The following is a 14,951-nucleotide window of genomic DNA, read 5'->3' as shown; positions in this document are numbered from 1 at the left end:
AAGTTGTGAGTTATTCACATGCAAGATGCCTATAAGTGAAATAAAAATATATTCACACATCTGTTCATCTAAAATAAGTCATTTAACAAAAAAGTTGAAAAACATTATGCATATTGGGTGATAATAATGTATTTATGTTAAGATGTTTTGATTAAAACACCTAATTTTGAGGAAATAATATCTAATTTTTTGGTTTGGGGATTATTTTTAGATCATGAGGCTGGAGATGGAGTCCTGAAGCCAGAAGAAGGAGGCATGCTTTCAGAAGAATTAAAATGGGCATCCAGACCTGAAAGTATGAAATTAAGTGGAAGAGAAAGAGAAATGGACAGTTCAGCAAGCAGCTTAAGAACACAGCCAAATCCTCAGAAGCTCTGGGAAGATATCCCAGAATTACCTCCAATTCATAGTTCTTTAGCACCCCCCAGTGGGCATATGTTAAGTAATGAGGATAAAACAGAAATAGGTGATAATCAGTTTACAAAATCTCACAGTCGACTATCATCTCAAATTCTGGTTGCGGGAAATGTGGGACAACTTCATGGTATTACACCGGTAAAACTGTGTCGAAAAGAATTACGTCAAATTTCCGCCTTAGAACTATCATTGCGACGTTCCAGTCTTGGAGTTGGGGTTGGATCAATGGCTGCTGATTCCATCGAAGTATCTAGGAAACCAAGTGACTTAAAAACTTAGATATTTAATAATAGAACTTTCAGTAGATATGTAAAAAGATTCCTTTTTCTAACCTGTTAAAAACTAAAGCTCAATTTCACCTCTTTCCTCAGAATAAAGGAAGAAGGGGAGGAAGGAATCTCTAATTCTTTTATATACTATAGATGTGTACATCTTCTATAGAATACTTGGGAAGTTTAATTTATATTTCCATAGTAAATATGTTTTCCAATACTTGGTAACATTTAAATATTTACATTTGTAAATACACTTAAATGTTTTTCCAGGCATATTTGAAGAATAAAACTAATAATAGACTAAAATATCTATCAAGTATGTATTATTATATAATATAAATGTACATTATATTATAAAAGTATTTTACAATATAACTATATTATTGTTATTCTCAAATACAAGTATATTGTTATTTTTAAAAGATCCAGCTAAATATTGCTTTTGTCAGAGGGAGTCACCTGCTGCATATGTGGGCTAAGACAACCTCGCAGCTTTATAGATTGAGGTTCATTTACAGTCCTCAGAGCTCACAGAAATGGTCAGTCTTGACTTTTTAAACATGCTCACTATTCTGTTTCTGGAATTTTTTTGGATTTTTAAAAATTTATAATGTTATATTTTTTGTTTACTAATATTATGCAATATAAGTTTTCATGCCTTTCCTGATCTATACACTCAATATATCTCTCACTGTGCTACTAAAATTGGGAGAAGTGGATGCTGTTCCATGGAATAGGGAAATGATAGAATAAAACTAAAGCATTGTAACATTTCAAGAGAAAGAACACTGGTTATGACATCTCCGGTCATACGGAGTATGTCTGTAAAGCCTGAAGTCTCGCCAAAGCATCTTTAATGATCTGATGGGCTTAAGTCTGATATTTTTCTCTACAACCTCCTTAGTCAGGCTTTGCAAACTGGCCAAACTACATTGGGGCTGTAAATATGTCAATGAAATTTTTACTAAAATCTCCTAGTTTTTCTGGCCAAAATTTTACTATATAATGTACAATTTAGTTTGGAATTAAGAACTAAACAGTTTACCCACCAAATGTAGCTTGTACTTTTTAATCATATTTTTCAGTTATAGGAAACATCCATTGTAATGACCTGAGAAATTATTTTGTTACTTAAGTTGTTCTTTGTTACTTTTCCAAACTTTCACTTGTCAACCAAGGTTGAGTTTCTTAAACTTAAATTAATGTTTGGGTGGGGGCTGTAGCAAAACCATTCTGACATGGATGCTTACTCAGAGTCACCCACTTCCTTGCTGAATCCATTTTTTCTGATGTAGTGCTGCTACAGACCTTTTCCTTTTGTCCTTCCCTCTGTTGCTATGGACTTGATCACCTCACATAGGACCCAAACTGTCACCCTGTGCTCAAAGACTTAAGGCTTCCTTTCTCTCATTGCTAGCCCCTAGGGAGTAGAGTTTCTCGGTCTCCTTGCTAAAAACCAGTTCCTTTAGGAAACAAATCAAAACAAAACCAGCTTATAAAAAGGAAAATAGTTTCTCTTTTAAGCATGGTACTAAAATTTATTTAAATTAAATAGATTTCTGTGGACTTACCTGGGAATGAAACAATTTTTAATATTGGTCCAATGAGATACTATTTTCTAAATTTCAAAAAACTAATTTACAAACTAACTGGGAAATTTTATTTTTACCAGATTGAAGTCAGATTCTGGTTTCCAGCTAGTCTTCCATTTTTATAAATTTATGTATATTCATATATATAAATATAAGTCATATAAACCAAAAGTAAAACATACACATTATAAATATGTATAAATGCACTGACCTTTTGCCATTTTTTTATATATATATATTTTATATATGTATATACACACTTGTATATATACAAGTATATAAGGAAATGTGTATTTCCACAGGTAAAACAAGTATATGTAAATTAATTATTTCTAATTAAGGCATAGCACATTACTTAATCTTACAAGGAATTTATCATTAGGACCTTCATTAATAAATACATATTTATTTAAATATATTATTGCAGTGCTTTGTTGAAGGCACTGACCTTTTACCATTGTCTATATATATACACACTTGTATATAAACACTTGTGTGTATATATATAGTATATATATACTTGTATATATAGGGTATACATTATACATTATTTCGTTATATATTTCATATCATATAATGATACATAGTTATATATAGATACACTTTGTATATATACATATAGAAATAATATATAATGGTCAACGGTCAGTGCCTTTAACAAGCATAGCAATATTTATAAATATGTATTTATTAATGAAGATCCTAATTATAAGTTCCTTGTAAGATTAAGTAATGTGCTATGCCTTATTTAGAAATAATGTATTTAAGAATGTATTCTGATACTGGAATCCTACTTGCTCAAGAAATTAACACATACTTGTTTTACCGTGGAAATACACATTTCCTCAAAGCCAACTCACTAATAAAGCAAAATTTATATGAAAACAACAATGATTAGGTTTGATTATGCAACTGTGAGTTGATTTCTAAATAACAAAGGTATGGGTTTTTCCTGCCTTTTGGTGAAACATACATCCTTTATATAGTATGACAGATTTCATGCCACATATGCAAACACACATATAAATAATGTCATGAATAATATATTCTGGAAATGAACCTCTGGTCATTCTAGTTTAGTCAGCGTTCTCACAAAGGAAAGAAAAAATCAGACACCTACACAAGGCAAGTAAAATTATTGTTTTACATTTACTAATAATGATTTTACTCTTTTTCACATGCTTTGTCTAAACATTTTGTCACTTTATTGCCTTTTTGCATGTATATAAAATGTTTGTGGTTTTCTTTTTTTTATTACGTTCTTTTTTTCTCTAACAGTAATAAAGCATTTGAAAGGAAAAATATTTGTAAAGTACTAGTTACTTTCCTAACTCTAGAGTGTTATAGCTAACAGATGGAAAATTCTGTAAGGTGGGAACCACAGGTGGTGAGAACATTGATGAAGGTGCTTTTGTGCTTTAATGTGTGCTTTATTTTTGTTAATGTATTTTTTTATTGTTGCCTCAGTGCTTCATATCTTCATGAACTCAGGGTCCAAGGAGCCAGCAAAAATATGATCTTCATTAATTGTGGACTAGATTGCCACTAGCCATTGCCTTGTTCAGTCTAGGCCAATAAAGTGAGGAATGCTTATTTGAGACTAAATTCCTTATATAGAAAAAAATAAAAGTCTTAGTTTTAGAATGACTATCAGGGAGTAAAATCCTCAGTGGGAGTTGGGTTCTGTGGTCAAAACAAATTCTCATACATTAAATGCAAGTATGACATATTTTGATTTTTCACTTATTTCCTTAGGCACCTAGTCGTGACTTTCAAACAGTGGGGTATCAGTATTTAAAAGTTCAGGTAGAAAGTTACTTATGTCCACAATTCCTCTCTCAACTTCATTGGAATTTTTTTTAAAAAATTCATTATGTATATTTTACATTTAAAGTTATAACAGATTGTAGGCTGCCTTAACACTGATAATATATTCTTCTACATTTATATTTTCAAAAATTGAAAATAAAGGCGAGAATGAGATCCATCTGCAATAAGCATCTCAAAAGCATTGGGCATATAGTACTTTTGAGCTTATGTTGGCAGACGTACACCAAGGGTAGGGTACTGGGGAGCCTCTGCCCAATAAGGAGAAGTATTTTATCACTGTCATTGCTGCTGATAAAAGCAGGCTCACTTTTCATAGGTTTTTTTGTTTTTAAATTATCTGTAAATAATGCATCCCTTATTGCCTACACCAAGGTTGACTGCTGCGATTCCTTCCATTCCTTGGACTGTACAGCATACAAAGATAAAGCATCAAATACTGGAATAGTGTTTGATTTTTATAATGGCTTTCATGTCTACCCCAACATGACTTCAACATGGAGGTAATCAGAACAAAAGAAATTATGAAAAGAAATCTCAGAAAAAGTTGATGTTACAATGATAGCTTTTGATATTTTGCATAGTTCTCATTTGTCTGTTTTTATGTTTCCTTCAGGAATTTCTACAGTAAGTCAACAGAATTGGCACTATTTGAAATGCTAACTGTAATTTGATTGAAACCAAATATATTGAATTAGACTTACATATTATGTTCTACTGGTTAATTATAACACACAACTCTATTCAGTTATCTACAGTACTTTAAGAGAAAAATACAGGGCCCAGCCCTGTGGCTCACGCGTGTAATCCCAGCACTTTGGGAGGCCAAGGTGGGTGGATCATGAGGTCAGGAGATCGAGACCATCCTAGCTAACACGGTGAAACCCTGTCTTTACTCAAAACACAAAAAATTAGCTGGGCATGGTGGCGGGCACCTGTAGTCCCAGTTACTCGGAAGGCTGAGGCAAGAGAAGGACGTGAACCTGGGAGGCGGAGCTTGCAGTGAGCTGAAATCGTGCCACTGCACTCCAGCCTGGGCAACAGAGCTAGACTCCGTCTCAAAAAAAAAAAAAGAAAAACACAACAATCTTACAGTCTGTTATAAAGAGCAAGATCCCTATATGCCTAAGGAACAAAATCATTCACAAAAGAAAAGATAAAATTCAATATATTTTTAAAATGTATACTTAATGATTCTTGGAAATTTGAAATTATTAATAATTATATAATTAAAGTAGACCAAAAGGAAGTATTTTTAAACCTTATTTGTATACTGTATTATTGTGTTTTCAAGCTTACTACAGTACATATACAAAGCAAGGTACAATTTTTCAAGTCCAATATGGTAAATGTTGTTAGAAGTTATGTGATTGGCTGGGCACAATGGCTCACACCTGTAATCCCAGCACTTTGGGAGGCCGAGGCAGGCAGATCATGAAGTCAGGAGTTCAAGACCAGCCTGGCCATGGTGAAACCCCATCTCTACTAAAAATACAAAATTAACCAAGTGTGGTGGCACACACCTGTAGTCCCAGCTACTCGGGAGGCTGAGGCAGGAGAATTGCTTGTACCCATGAGGCAGACATTGCAGTGAGCCAAGATCACACCATTGCACTCCAGACTAGGCAACAGAGGCAGACTCCGTCTCAAAAAAAAAAAAAAAAAGTTATGTGGTCTGAAGTGTCTTATTTTTAAACGAACCATTCCTTGGACCCCACTCCACACTTACCAACAACAAATTATAGGCATGTACTTACCTTTCATTTCCCACAATGATCCAGGATTCTAATAGCTCTAAGACAGATGACTGGAGTGGGAGGGAGACAGGAGGGAAAGAGGTTTATTTGAAAGCATTCCATAGACAAGCAAAGGATTTTCAAAAAATATTTTGAGAGAATATATTTCTCTGGCATAAGGACTGAAACTTAAATTCAACCTTTGGCTATCTCTAGACACTAAAGAATACTCTTGATTAGTACTGGCTTTGCCCTTTAAAAATAGACAACTATTTTTTATACTGGTTTTTATTTTTTATACTGGTATATTTTTATACTGGTTCCTTTTCCTATATTTACTATTCACTCAGGATATTATGAAAAGAAGCCATCCTAGATCATATTTGAATATAAATTGTGGAGCCATTCAATAGAGAATTACAAGAAATAGCAGTTTGTGGTAAATTCCAATCACCTAACAACATACACTGAAGGAAGGCAGTTAGGACTTAAGTGATCTTACCTTTGAAGAACCATGAACGATATGCCAAAACAAACAAACAAAAAACTGCTGTAGGCAAAATGGGATTTATTTTTGCAAAACAATGATATCTCAACTATTTTGCTTATTTTTTCCCTCTGCTAAAATATCCCTGAATTTGTCTACCGAAAAACCTGTGTATAAAAAACTTTAATTCAAGATTACAAGCCAGCAGCTACTGGCCTGCCTTGAGAGGCTGGATTAACATTACTCATTTTCATATGTGGGCTGTAGTTGAACTTCACCGTCCTATCCTCTAGGAGTGAAAAGCAGTGAGGAGTTATCTGAGTTCAACTAATTGATCATTTTCATAATTTATAACTATTAAAGTCAAAGTGTTGTCGTTACTTTCTAGCATGCTTTTTCTAGATGGGAATAATGAGAACAGGGCAAGGTATTTTAATACTGAGGAGTTAATCTCCTTTTGAAATTTCCATCACCTGGGAGGGTTGGGCAGCATCTGAATTGTTCCATTCAAGGCCTGGGGCTAAGCCCATCTGTTTCACCAGATACTTTCCTGGCTAGCACCAGGTGTCACCAGCTGTTAGACATGACTAGAATGACACAGGCTGTAATTTTATTAATAGAGTACATTAAATGATATTTTCTAAACCAGTCTTTAAAAAAAATCTATTTATGAATCACTACCCCACATCTAAAATCAAAATCATATTTTTCAAATGCAACACAGTAATTAGGAGGGAAATTACTATTTTTGCTACATAGTAAATAGTCTTGCTTTATCAAATAAATGCTTTATCAAATGAAAGCACTTTGAAAATTGAAGCGTCATATATGTTTAAGATTAAATTATAAGTAGGTTTTCTATACAGTTGGATGTCAAAATGGGATAACTGGCACACATGGATGTTTATTTTATATATATGCAAATCATAAGACATCTTCTAAACAAATTCTCAGTTTTAGTTATATATATCTTCTAAACAAATTCTCAATTTTAGTTATATATGTTTCAACAGTATAAATAAGAGTATTCTCTGGGAAGATTCATGTGAATTCTAGCAAAAATATTTTAAAGACTTGCTGAATCTATTTTTATAGGCATAGAAATGCTTCATGACTATTTCTTTGATTTACGAGTTTTGTTTGAAAGAGGATGTTTTCTACTGGATCTTTGACCACCAGTTTTTGGCTATTTATTAATTATTTTTTTAGTAACAGTTACATTTGTAAGTTGTTGAACTATGTCTAGAAAAATAACTTTTCTTAAAACTGATATGAATTTTAAACCCTATTTTCCCCCAAAGAAACTATAAAACAAGAAGTTAATTTTTTTGCACAAGTATAGGTATATGATCAAATAAAAAGCAAATCAGTCTTCATTTAGCATCTGAGACTTTTAGCTCCTAAATACAAGAAGTGTATTATAATTAAATTTAACATTACCATAGTGGCCTGTCCTTCATAAACATTCAGAGGGAAACTCATTCCCCTTAGTTTGCAAGTATTTGCCAGTGTAAGGAATACTTTTTCTCTAGATCACAGCACCTATGACCTGAGCAGCCAAGTAAAGAGAAGGTCAAGACTTTAAGGGTAATGGAACCTACAATCATAAGTATTCTAGTTGATTGTGAACACATAAATCAGAAAAGAAGAATACTAACATACAGTTTTCCTGAGTTACCTTAAGTGGTATGAGGTATTCTTAGTAAGGTTTATTACAAAATTCAGTATCTCCCATGAGAAAGGAAGCTAGGTTTAAGCATTTGATTATGTGAGTTTAGTTGGCCCTTCACCCTTCAACACATGGGCCAGCACTGTGGGGTTAAGTTCTTACATGGGAAATAATCTGTACCTCTTCCAAAGGGTGGGCTGGTAGCTAAAGTTATTTATTTTCTGAAAACATTAAAAAATGGCATCTATATGTAAATGCTAAAATGTAAAGATGGGAATTTCTACAGGCTTTTAATTTATAGGCATTTCCCTGCTTTATATTTTCTATCAACCTTTATATTTTTGCTGATAGAGTTGAAAACTAAAAGCCCTATCCCTCAAGGAACTTATAGTCCAGTGATACTACTTATGGAGAGAGTAAATCAGGGTAAGGAAATAGAAAATTAGGGGTGCTTTTTCAGATGGTAATAATGTTTCTGAGCTCATATATACATAAAGCTGTAAGAACTACATGTAAACATACTGATCAAAAAATGCTTCTGTAATGTATGCATGCTCAAAAGGAGCAAGTATCATAAATTGTATCTGAACATGGAAATCACATCCAACCAGCTTTGATGGAAGAAGAAGAGCACTTTACAGTTTTAAGTCTTACATTTGGGTCTTTGATCAATTTTGAATTAGTTTTTGTACATGGTATGAGGTAGGGGTCCAACTTCATTATTTTGCATGCAGATATCCAGTTGTGTCAATATAATTGGTTGAAAAAAACTATTCTTTCCTCATTAAATTGTCTTCATACATTTGTTGAAAACCAATTGACCATACAGGTTTATTTCTGCACTCAATTTTATTCCACTGGTCTATATGTCTGTCCTATGAAAGAACCACACTATCTTGATTATGTAGTAAATTCTGAAGTCAAAGTGTGAATCCATGAACTTTGTCTTCTTTTCCAATATTTGTTGGTTATTTGGGGTCCCTTAAGTTTCCATATGAATTTGAGGACCAGTTGTCGATTTCTACAAAAAGGGACATGGAATTTTGATAGGAATTACATTGAATCTATAGATCAATTTGGGGAGTACTGCCATTTTAGCAATATTCAGTCTTCCAATCCATGAACTTGAGCTGTCTTTCCATTCTTTTAACCATGTTTTTTAGTTTTCAGTGCACATATCTTACACTTCTTTGGTTAAATTTATTTCTAAATATTCTTTTTGATGCTACTGTAAGTGGAATTGTGTTCTTAATTTCATTTTCAGAAGGTTCATTGCTAGTGTCAAGAAATACAACTGCTTTTTATATATTGATCACTATTTATTTTTAGTGGATAGTAAATTGGTTTAAGAACACATGCCATGAATCAAGAAACTTAGATGGTGCTTACCATACAAACTAATTTAATGAGCAGAAACCCCAACTACTTTTTTGTTGTTGTTGATAAAATTTTAGCTGTTTATTTTAAAGACTATTTCTTTAGGAATTGTTTCTATTTTATTTCTAGGCTAAGGGTGGTAAGAGCACAGTAGGTCATTTGGCATTTGTAGTCTATAGTATGAGATCTTTCATATGTATTTTTCCTATAAGTGAAACACAAAGGAACAATCCTGAGCAACCCATGTCTCTCTGTATCTTGAGAATACTTTCTATATATTCCTCAATGCTATTTACTGTATTTTAAAGATTATACTGCTGACAAAGTTAATTTATTCAATAAACTTCTATGCGCTAGGTCTTCATGCTGAGTGCTAAATGCTAAAAGAAACAAAGCTTAATAAACCACAGATCCATCTGCCAAGGAACATACAGCCTGTTGAGGAAAGACAAGTAAACAGGCAGTTACATTTGAATTTGTTCATGCAACAACCATTTGAATGCAAACAATGAGCCCGGCACTGTAGTGACATACCAATGAGTAAAACAGACCAGGTCTCTGCTTTTAAGGGCTCACAAAGTAAAGAGGAATATAATGACTCTGGTAAAAATATAGAGGGTACTGTGGGAGTATGGAGGAAGGGCATCTAACTTTTAGGGGTGAGAATACATGGTATTTGGTTTTCTGGTTCCTGCACTAATTCGTTTAGGATAATTGGCCTCCAGCTGCATCCATGTTGTTGCAAAGGACATGATTTCGTTGTTTTTTATGGCTGTGACTATTTTGTTTTTCTTGGAGTTTATTATTTTCTTCTTCTTCCTCCTTCCTTCTTTCTCCTTCTTCCTCCTTCTCTTTCCTCCCCCCTCCCACTCCTTCTTTTCTTTTCTTCTCCTCTTCTTCCGCTGCTGCTTCTGCTGCTTCTGCTGCTGCTGCTGCTGCTTCTGCTTCTGCTTCTGCTTCTTCTTCTTCTTCTTCCTTCTTCCTTCTTCCTTCTTCCTTCTTCCTTCTTCTTCTTTCTTCTTCTTTCTTCTTTCTTCTGACGGAGTCTGGCTCTGTTGCCCAGGCTGGAGTGCAGTGGTGTGATCTTGGCTCACTGCAAGCTCCGCCTCCCGGGTTCACGCCATTCTCCTGCCTCAGCCTCCTGAGTAGCTGGGACTACAGGCACCCGCCACCACACCCAGCTAATTTTTTGTATTTTTAGTAGAGACGGGGTTTCACCATGCTAGCCAGGATGGTCTCGATCTCCTGACTCCTGATCTGCCCGCCTAGGCCTCCCAAAGTGCTGGGATTACAGGCGTGAGCCACTGTGTCTGGCTATTCCCTTTTTCTTAAGTAGCTTAGTTTTATCTCTCTCTCTCTCTTTCTCTCTCTTTTTTTGAGACTGGATCTCATTCTTTCACCAAGGCTGGAGTGCAGTGACGCAATGATAGCCCATTGCAGCCTCAATCTCCTAGGCTCCCACCTCAGCCTCCTGAGTAGCTGGGACTACAGATGTGTACCAGTACGCCTGGCTTTTTTTTTTTTTTTTTTTTTTTTTTAAGGTAGAGACAAAGTCTCAAAATGTTGCCTGGCCTAGTCTTAAAACTCCTGAGCTCAAGCCATCCTCCCGCCTCAGCTCCCAAAATGTTGGGATTACAGATGTGAGCCACCACACCTGCTGGTTGCTTAGTTTTCTCTATACCTATCACAATTACATCTCCGTATTTTCCACCAGAGTTGTGAAATTTTGTTCAAAAGGTTCAGACATATTAGGTAATCCATCATTTCCATTTTCTTTTCTTGGAGACATCCCTTCTAGAGGCTTCCATCCTCTAGTGTGCTCTCCAGGCCTGCTACACAGCTGACCTCCTGGAACCTCTCTTCACCTTCATCTAGGGCAGGGGTGTCCAATCTTTTGGCTTTCTTGGACCACATTGGAAGAAAATGAATTGTCTTGGGCCACACATAAAATACACTAACAATAGCTGATGAGCTAAAAAATAAAATAAAAAATCACAAAAAAGTATGTTTTAAGAAAGTTTACAAATTTGTGTTGGGCCACATTCAAAGTCATCCTGGGCCACACACCACGGGTTGGAAAAGCTTGATCTAGGGAATTCTCTTTGTTTTCTGCTTTGCTGGAGTTCCGGTTTACCAGATCCCACGTTTTTCTGTTTCTTTTTCTTTTTTGAGACAGACTGTCACTCTGTCACCCAGGCTGGAGTATAGTGGCATAATCTCAGCTCACTGCAGCCTCTGCCTCTCAGGTTGAAGTGATTCTCCTGTCTCAGCCTCTCAAGTAGTTGTTATTACAGGCATGTGCCACCACATCGGTTTTTGTTGTTTTTTTTTTTTAATTTTTTTATTTATTTTTGGTAGAGATGTGGTTTCACCATATTGGCCAGCCTGGTCTCAAACTTCTGGCCTAAAGTGATCCACCCGCCTCAGCCTCCCAAAGTTCTGAGATTACAGGTGTGAGCCACTGTGCCCAGCCACATTTTTCTGTTTCTTGATATACACCTTTACTTGGATGGAGTGCTCTTTCCAGCAGTTTCCTGAGGGAGAAGAGTATATGGAAGCTAAAATTTTTGAGAATTTCTTGATTTTGACATGTTTTCTCGCTTTCTGCACTGCTTTTATTTCCTCCAAGCCCTTTTTTTTTTCTTTCTTTTTTGAGACTGAGTTTTGCTTTCATTGCCCAGGCTGCAGTGTAGTAGCTTGTCCTCAGCTCATTGCAACCTCTGCCTCCTGGGTTCAAGCAATTCTCCTGCCTCAGCCTCCCAAGTAGCTGGGATTATAGGTGTGTGCCACCATGCCCAGCTACTTTTTTGTATCTTTAGTAGAGATGGTGTTTCACCATGTTGGCCAGGCTGGTCTCGAACTCCTGACCTCTAGTGATCCACCCTCCTTTGACCTCTAGTGATCCAACCACCTCGGCCTCCCAAAGTGCAGGGATTATAGGTGTCAGCCACCAAACCTGGCCACTGAAGCTCTTTTTTTTTTTTTCTTTTCTTGTTTGTTCATTGTAGGTTATGTCTTTCATGTAAGGAGGTTTCTTCAAATAAATGGAGATAATCAGCTGTTCACCACATTTAAGAATAAGGTGATAGCTGGGCATGGTAGCTCATGCCTGTAGTCCCAGCTACGTGGAAGGCTGAGGCAGGAGGATCTTTTTTGTTATTATTATTATACTTTAAGTTCTAGGGTACATGTGTACAACGTGCAGGTTTGTTACATATGTATACATGTGCCATGCTGGTCTGCTGCACCCATCAATTCGTCATTTACATTAGGTATTTCTCCTAATGCTATCCCTCCCCCAGCCCCCACTCCCCAACAGGCCCCGGTGTGTGATGTTCCCCGCCCTGTGTCCAAGTGTTCTCATTGTTCAATTCCCACCTATGAGTGAGAACATGTGGTGTTTGGTTTTCTGTCCTTGTGACAGTTTGCAGAGAATAATGGTTTCCAGCTTCACCCATGTCCCTGCAAAGGACATGAACTCATCCTTTTTTATGGCTGCATAGTATTCCATGGTGTATATGTGCCACATTTTCTTAATCCAGTCTGTCACTGATGGACATTTGGGTTGGTTCCCAGTCTTTGCTATTGTGAATAGTGCCACAATAAACATACATGTGCATGTATCTTTATAGTAGCATGATTTATAATCCTTTCGATATAGACCCAGTAATGGGATTGCTGAGTCAAATAGTGTATTTAGTTCTAGATCCTTGAGGAATTGCCACATTGTCTTCCACAATGGTTGAACTAATTTATACAGGCAGGAGGATCATTTGAAGCCAGGACTTTCAGGCCAGCCTGGGCAACACAGAGATACCCTATCTCTAAAAAACCTTTAAAATTTGTATTATTATTTTAGAGAGTCTCACTCTGTCAACCAGGCCGGAGTACAGTGGTGCAATCACAGTTCACTGCAGCCTCAAACTCCTGGCTCAAATGCTCCTCCAAGCCTCAGCCTCCCAAGTAGCTAGGACTACAGGTGTGTACCACTAGACCCATCTAATTTTTTATTATTTTCTGTAGAGATGGCATCTCACTATGTTGCCCAAGCTGGTCTTGAACTCCTGGGCTCAAGTGATCCTCCCACCTCAGCCTCCTAAAGTGTTGCGATTACAGGTGTTAGCCCGTGCGCCCAGCCAAAATTTTTCAAATAAAAGAATGAGGCAATCAAATGTTGATGAGAGCCCTTGTAGGTACAATCAGGGATTGCTGACTGTTGGGCTGACCGTAGGAGACAGGCAACAAGCCACACTCTTCACCATGGGATCCCCAAACCTCAGTATTTGGAGACCTCTTCTCTTGGAGCAGCTGGTTTTCCCCTAAGAGGAAGCTTCTAGTCTCTTGACAGGATCCCAGTATTCTAGGATCTGAATTTGTGAATGAAGCTGGGGGAAAGGGGTCTGCCTTATAATTTAATATGCACAAGTTCACTTAATTCTGCTTTTCTGTGTAGTGAGTCATCCCTATCTTCAGCTCTGCCTGGTGCCCAGGAGAGCTCTGAATCAACCTCTCCAGAAAGTAAACCACCCATCTTCTGGTGAATTTGGGCAGCATGGAATAGAGTAGGGAATATAGGGGAGGCAGGATCTCATTCTCTTTAGAAAACATTCACAGTGAATTCTCCTTTTCAGCCCTGCTCTCCCTCTACTTTCGAAGAGAAGGCAGCTCTAGTTTTAGAGCCTTTCCAGGGTGCTGTGACATGGATAGGTTCACTTAACGGCTGGTTCTGCCTCCTCCCAAAAGCTTAAGTAGTCACTTTGGAGGCTTTGGTAAGTCAGTGATCACTCATCCATCTGTTTTCCACGTTCCTAAGTTTTGTTGGCATTTTATTCAGCGGGGAGCTCTTTCCCTGTTTGCTTTTTCTTTATAGATTTATATCTTTTTTATTCCTTTACTGTCATTTTAATGAGGTCTCTGGAGTAAGTGGAGACAAACTTGTGTTCAATGAACTATGCTTAACCAGAAGTCCACTTGCCACTGGGTTTTAACATGTACAGATGTAATGAACATTTTCTAAGTAGGGAAAGTCCATGTACAGTCAAAGCAATTCCATAATAATTAGAAATAAGTATGATAATAGAATAACCATACCTAACTTAATGCTTATATGTACTTGTAGTCTTTAGAATGGTTGTGTGTGTGTGTGTGTGTGTAACGTGTCTTATCCTCACAATAACCTCATAATTCTACCCCTAGCAGTCTGAGTCCAAAGCCCCTACGTTATATAACATAGTACATCATTTCCCAAGCTACGAGTAATCTTATTTTCAATTTATCAGGTCTTTAGTCAATCCCCACTTATTGTTAACTTAAGCTATAACTGAAATTTTAATTTTTTAATTTTTAATTTTAAGTTTTGGCCCAGGTGCTGTCGCTCATGCCTGTAATCTCAGCACTTTGGAAGGCTGAGGTGGGTGGATGACTTGAGATTAAGAGTTTGTAACTAGCCTGGCAACATGGTGAAATCCTGTCTCTACTAAAAATACAAAAAATAGCCAGGCATGGTGGCATGCACCTGTAGTCCCAGCTACTTGGGAGGCTGAGGCAGGATAATTGCTTGAACCCAGGAGG

General features: G+C 36.6%; 2 protein-coding genes across 16 annotated transcripts in view; one reads left to right on the top strand and one right to left on the bottom strand.

Annotated features, from left to right (window-relative positions):
* KIF27 (kinesin family member 27) overlaps nt 1-3,586 on the top strand; it is an 87,048-nt gene extending 83,462 nt beyond the window's left edge. Inside the window, exon 18 of one of the 2 annotated variants that reach the window (XM_015118008.3) lies at nt 212-3,586. In XM_015118008.3, the coding sequence (XP_014973494.3) occupies nt 212-696 (485 nt within the window). In that variant the 3' untranslated portion in view covers nt 697-3,586. The remainder of the gene's footprint in view (nt 1-211) is intronic. The other variant, XM_077966279.1, reaches the window with a different exon arrangement.
* LOC114672829 (uncharacterized) overlaps nt 1-14,951 on the bottom strand; it is a 28,473-nt gene that overhangs the window by 9,488 nt on the left and 4,034 nt on the right. For 8 of the 14 annotated variants that reach the window (XR_013404910.1, XR_013404911.1, XR_013404915.1 and 5 more), the window contains exon 3: nt 5,869-5,918. Coding sequence is in view for 2 of the 14 variants with exons in the window: in XM_077966280.1 (XP_077822406.1) it covers nt 5,869-5,918 (50 nt within the window). In the remaining 12 variants the exon portion in view is untranslated. Of the gene's footprint in view, nt 1-492; nt 668-5,634; nt 5,757-5,868; nt 5,919-14,951 lie in introns of those variants that run through there. The other 6 variants (XR_013404912.1, XR_013404905.1, XR_013404906.1 and 3 more) reach the window with 3 other exon arrangements.

Source organism: Macaca mulatta, chromosome 15 (assembly GCF_049350105.2).
Source record: "Macaca mulatta isolate MMU2019108-1 chromosome 15, T2T-MMU8v2.0, whole genome shotgun sequence".
NCBI classification, from domain to species: domain Eukaryota; kingdom Metazoa; phylum Chordata; class Mammalia; order Primates; family Cercopithecidae; genus Macaca; species Macaca mulatta.
Note: the sequence above shows the minus strand (reverse complement) of the source record. Positions and strands in the feature narration are given on the sequence as shown.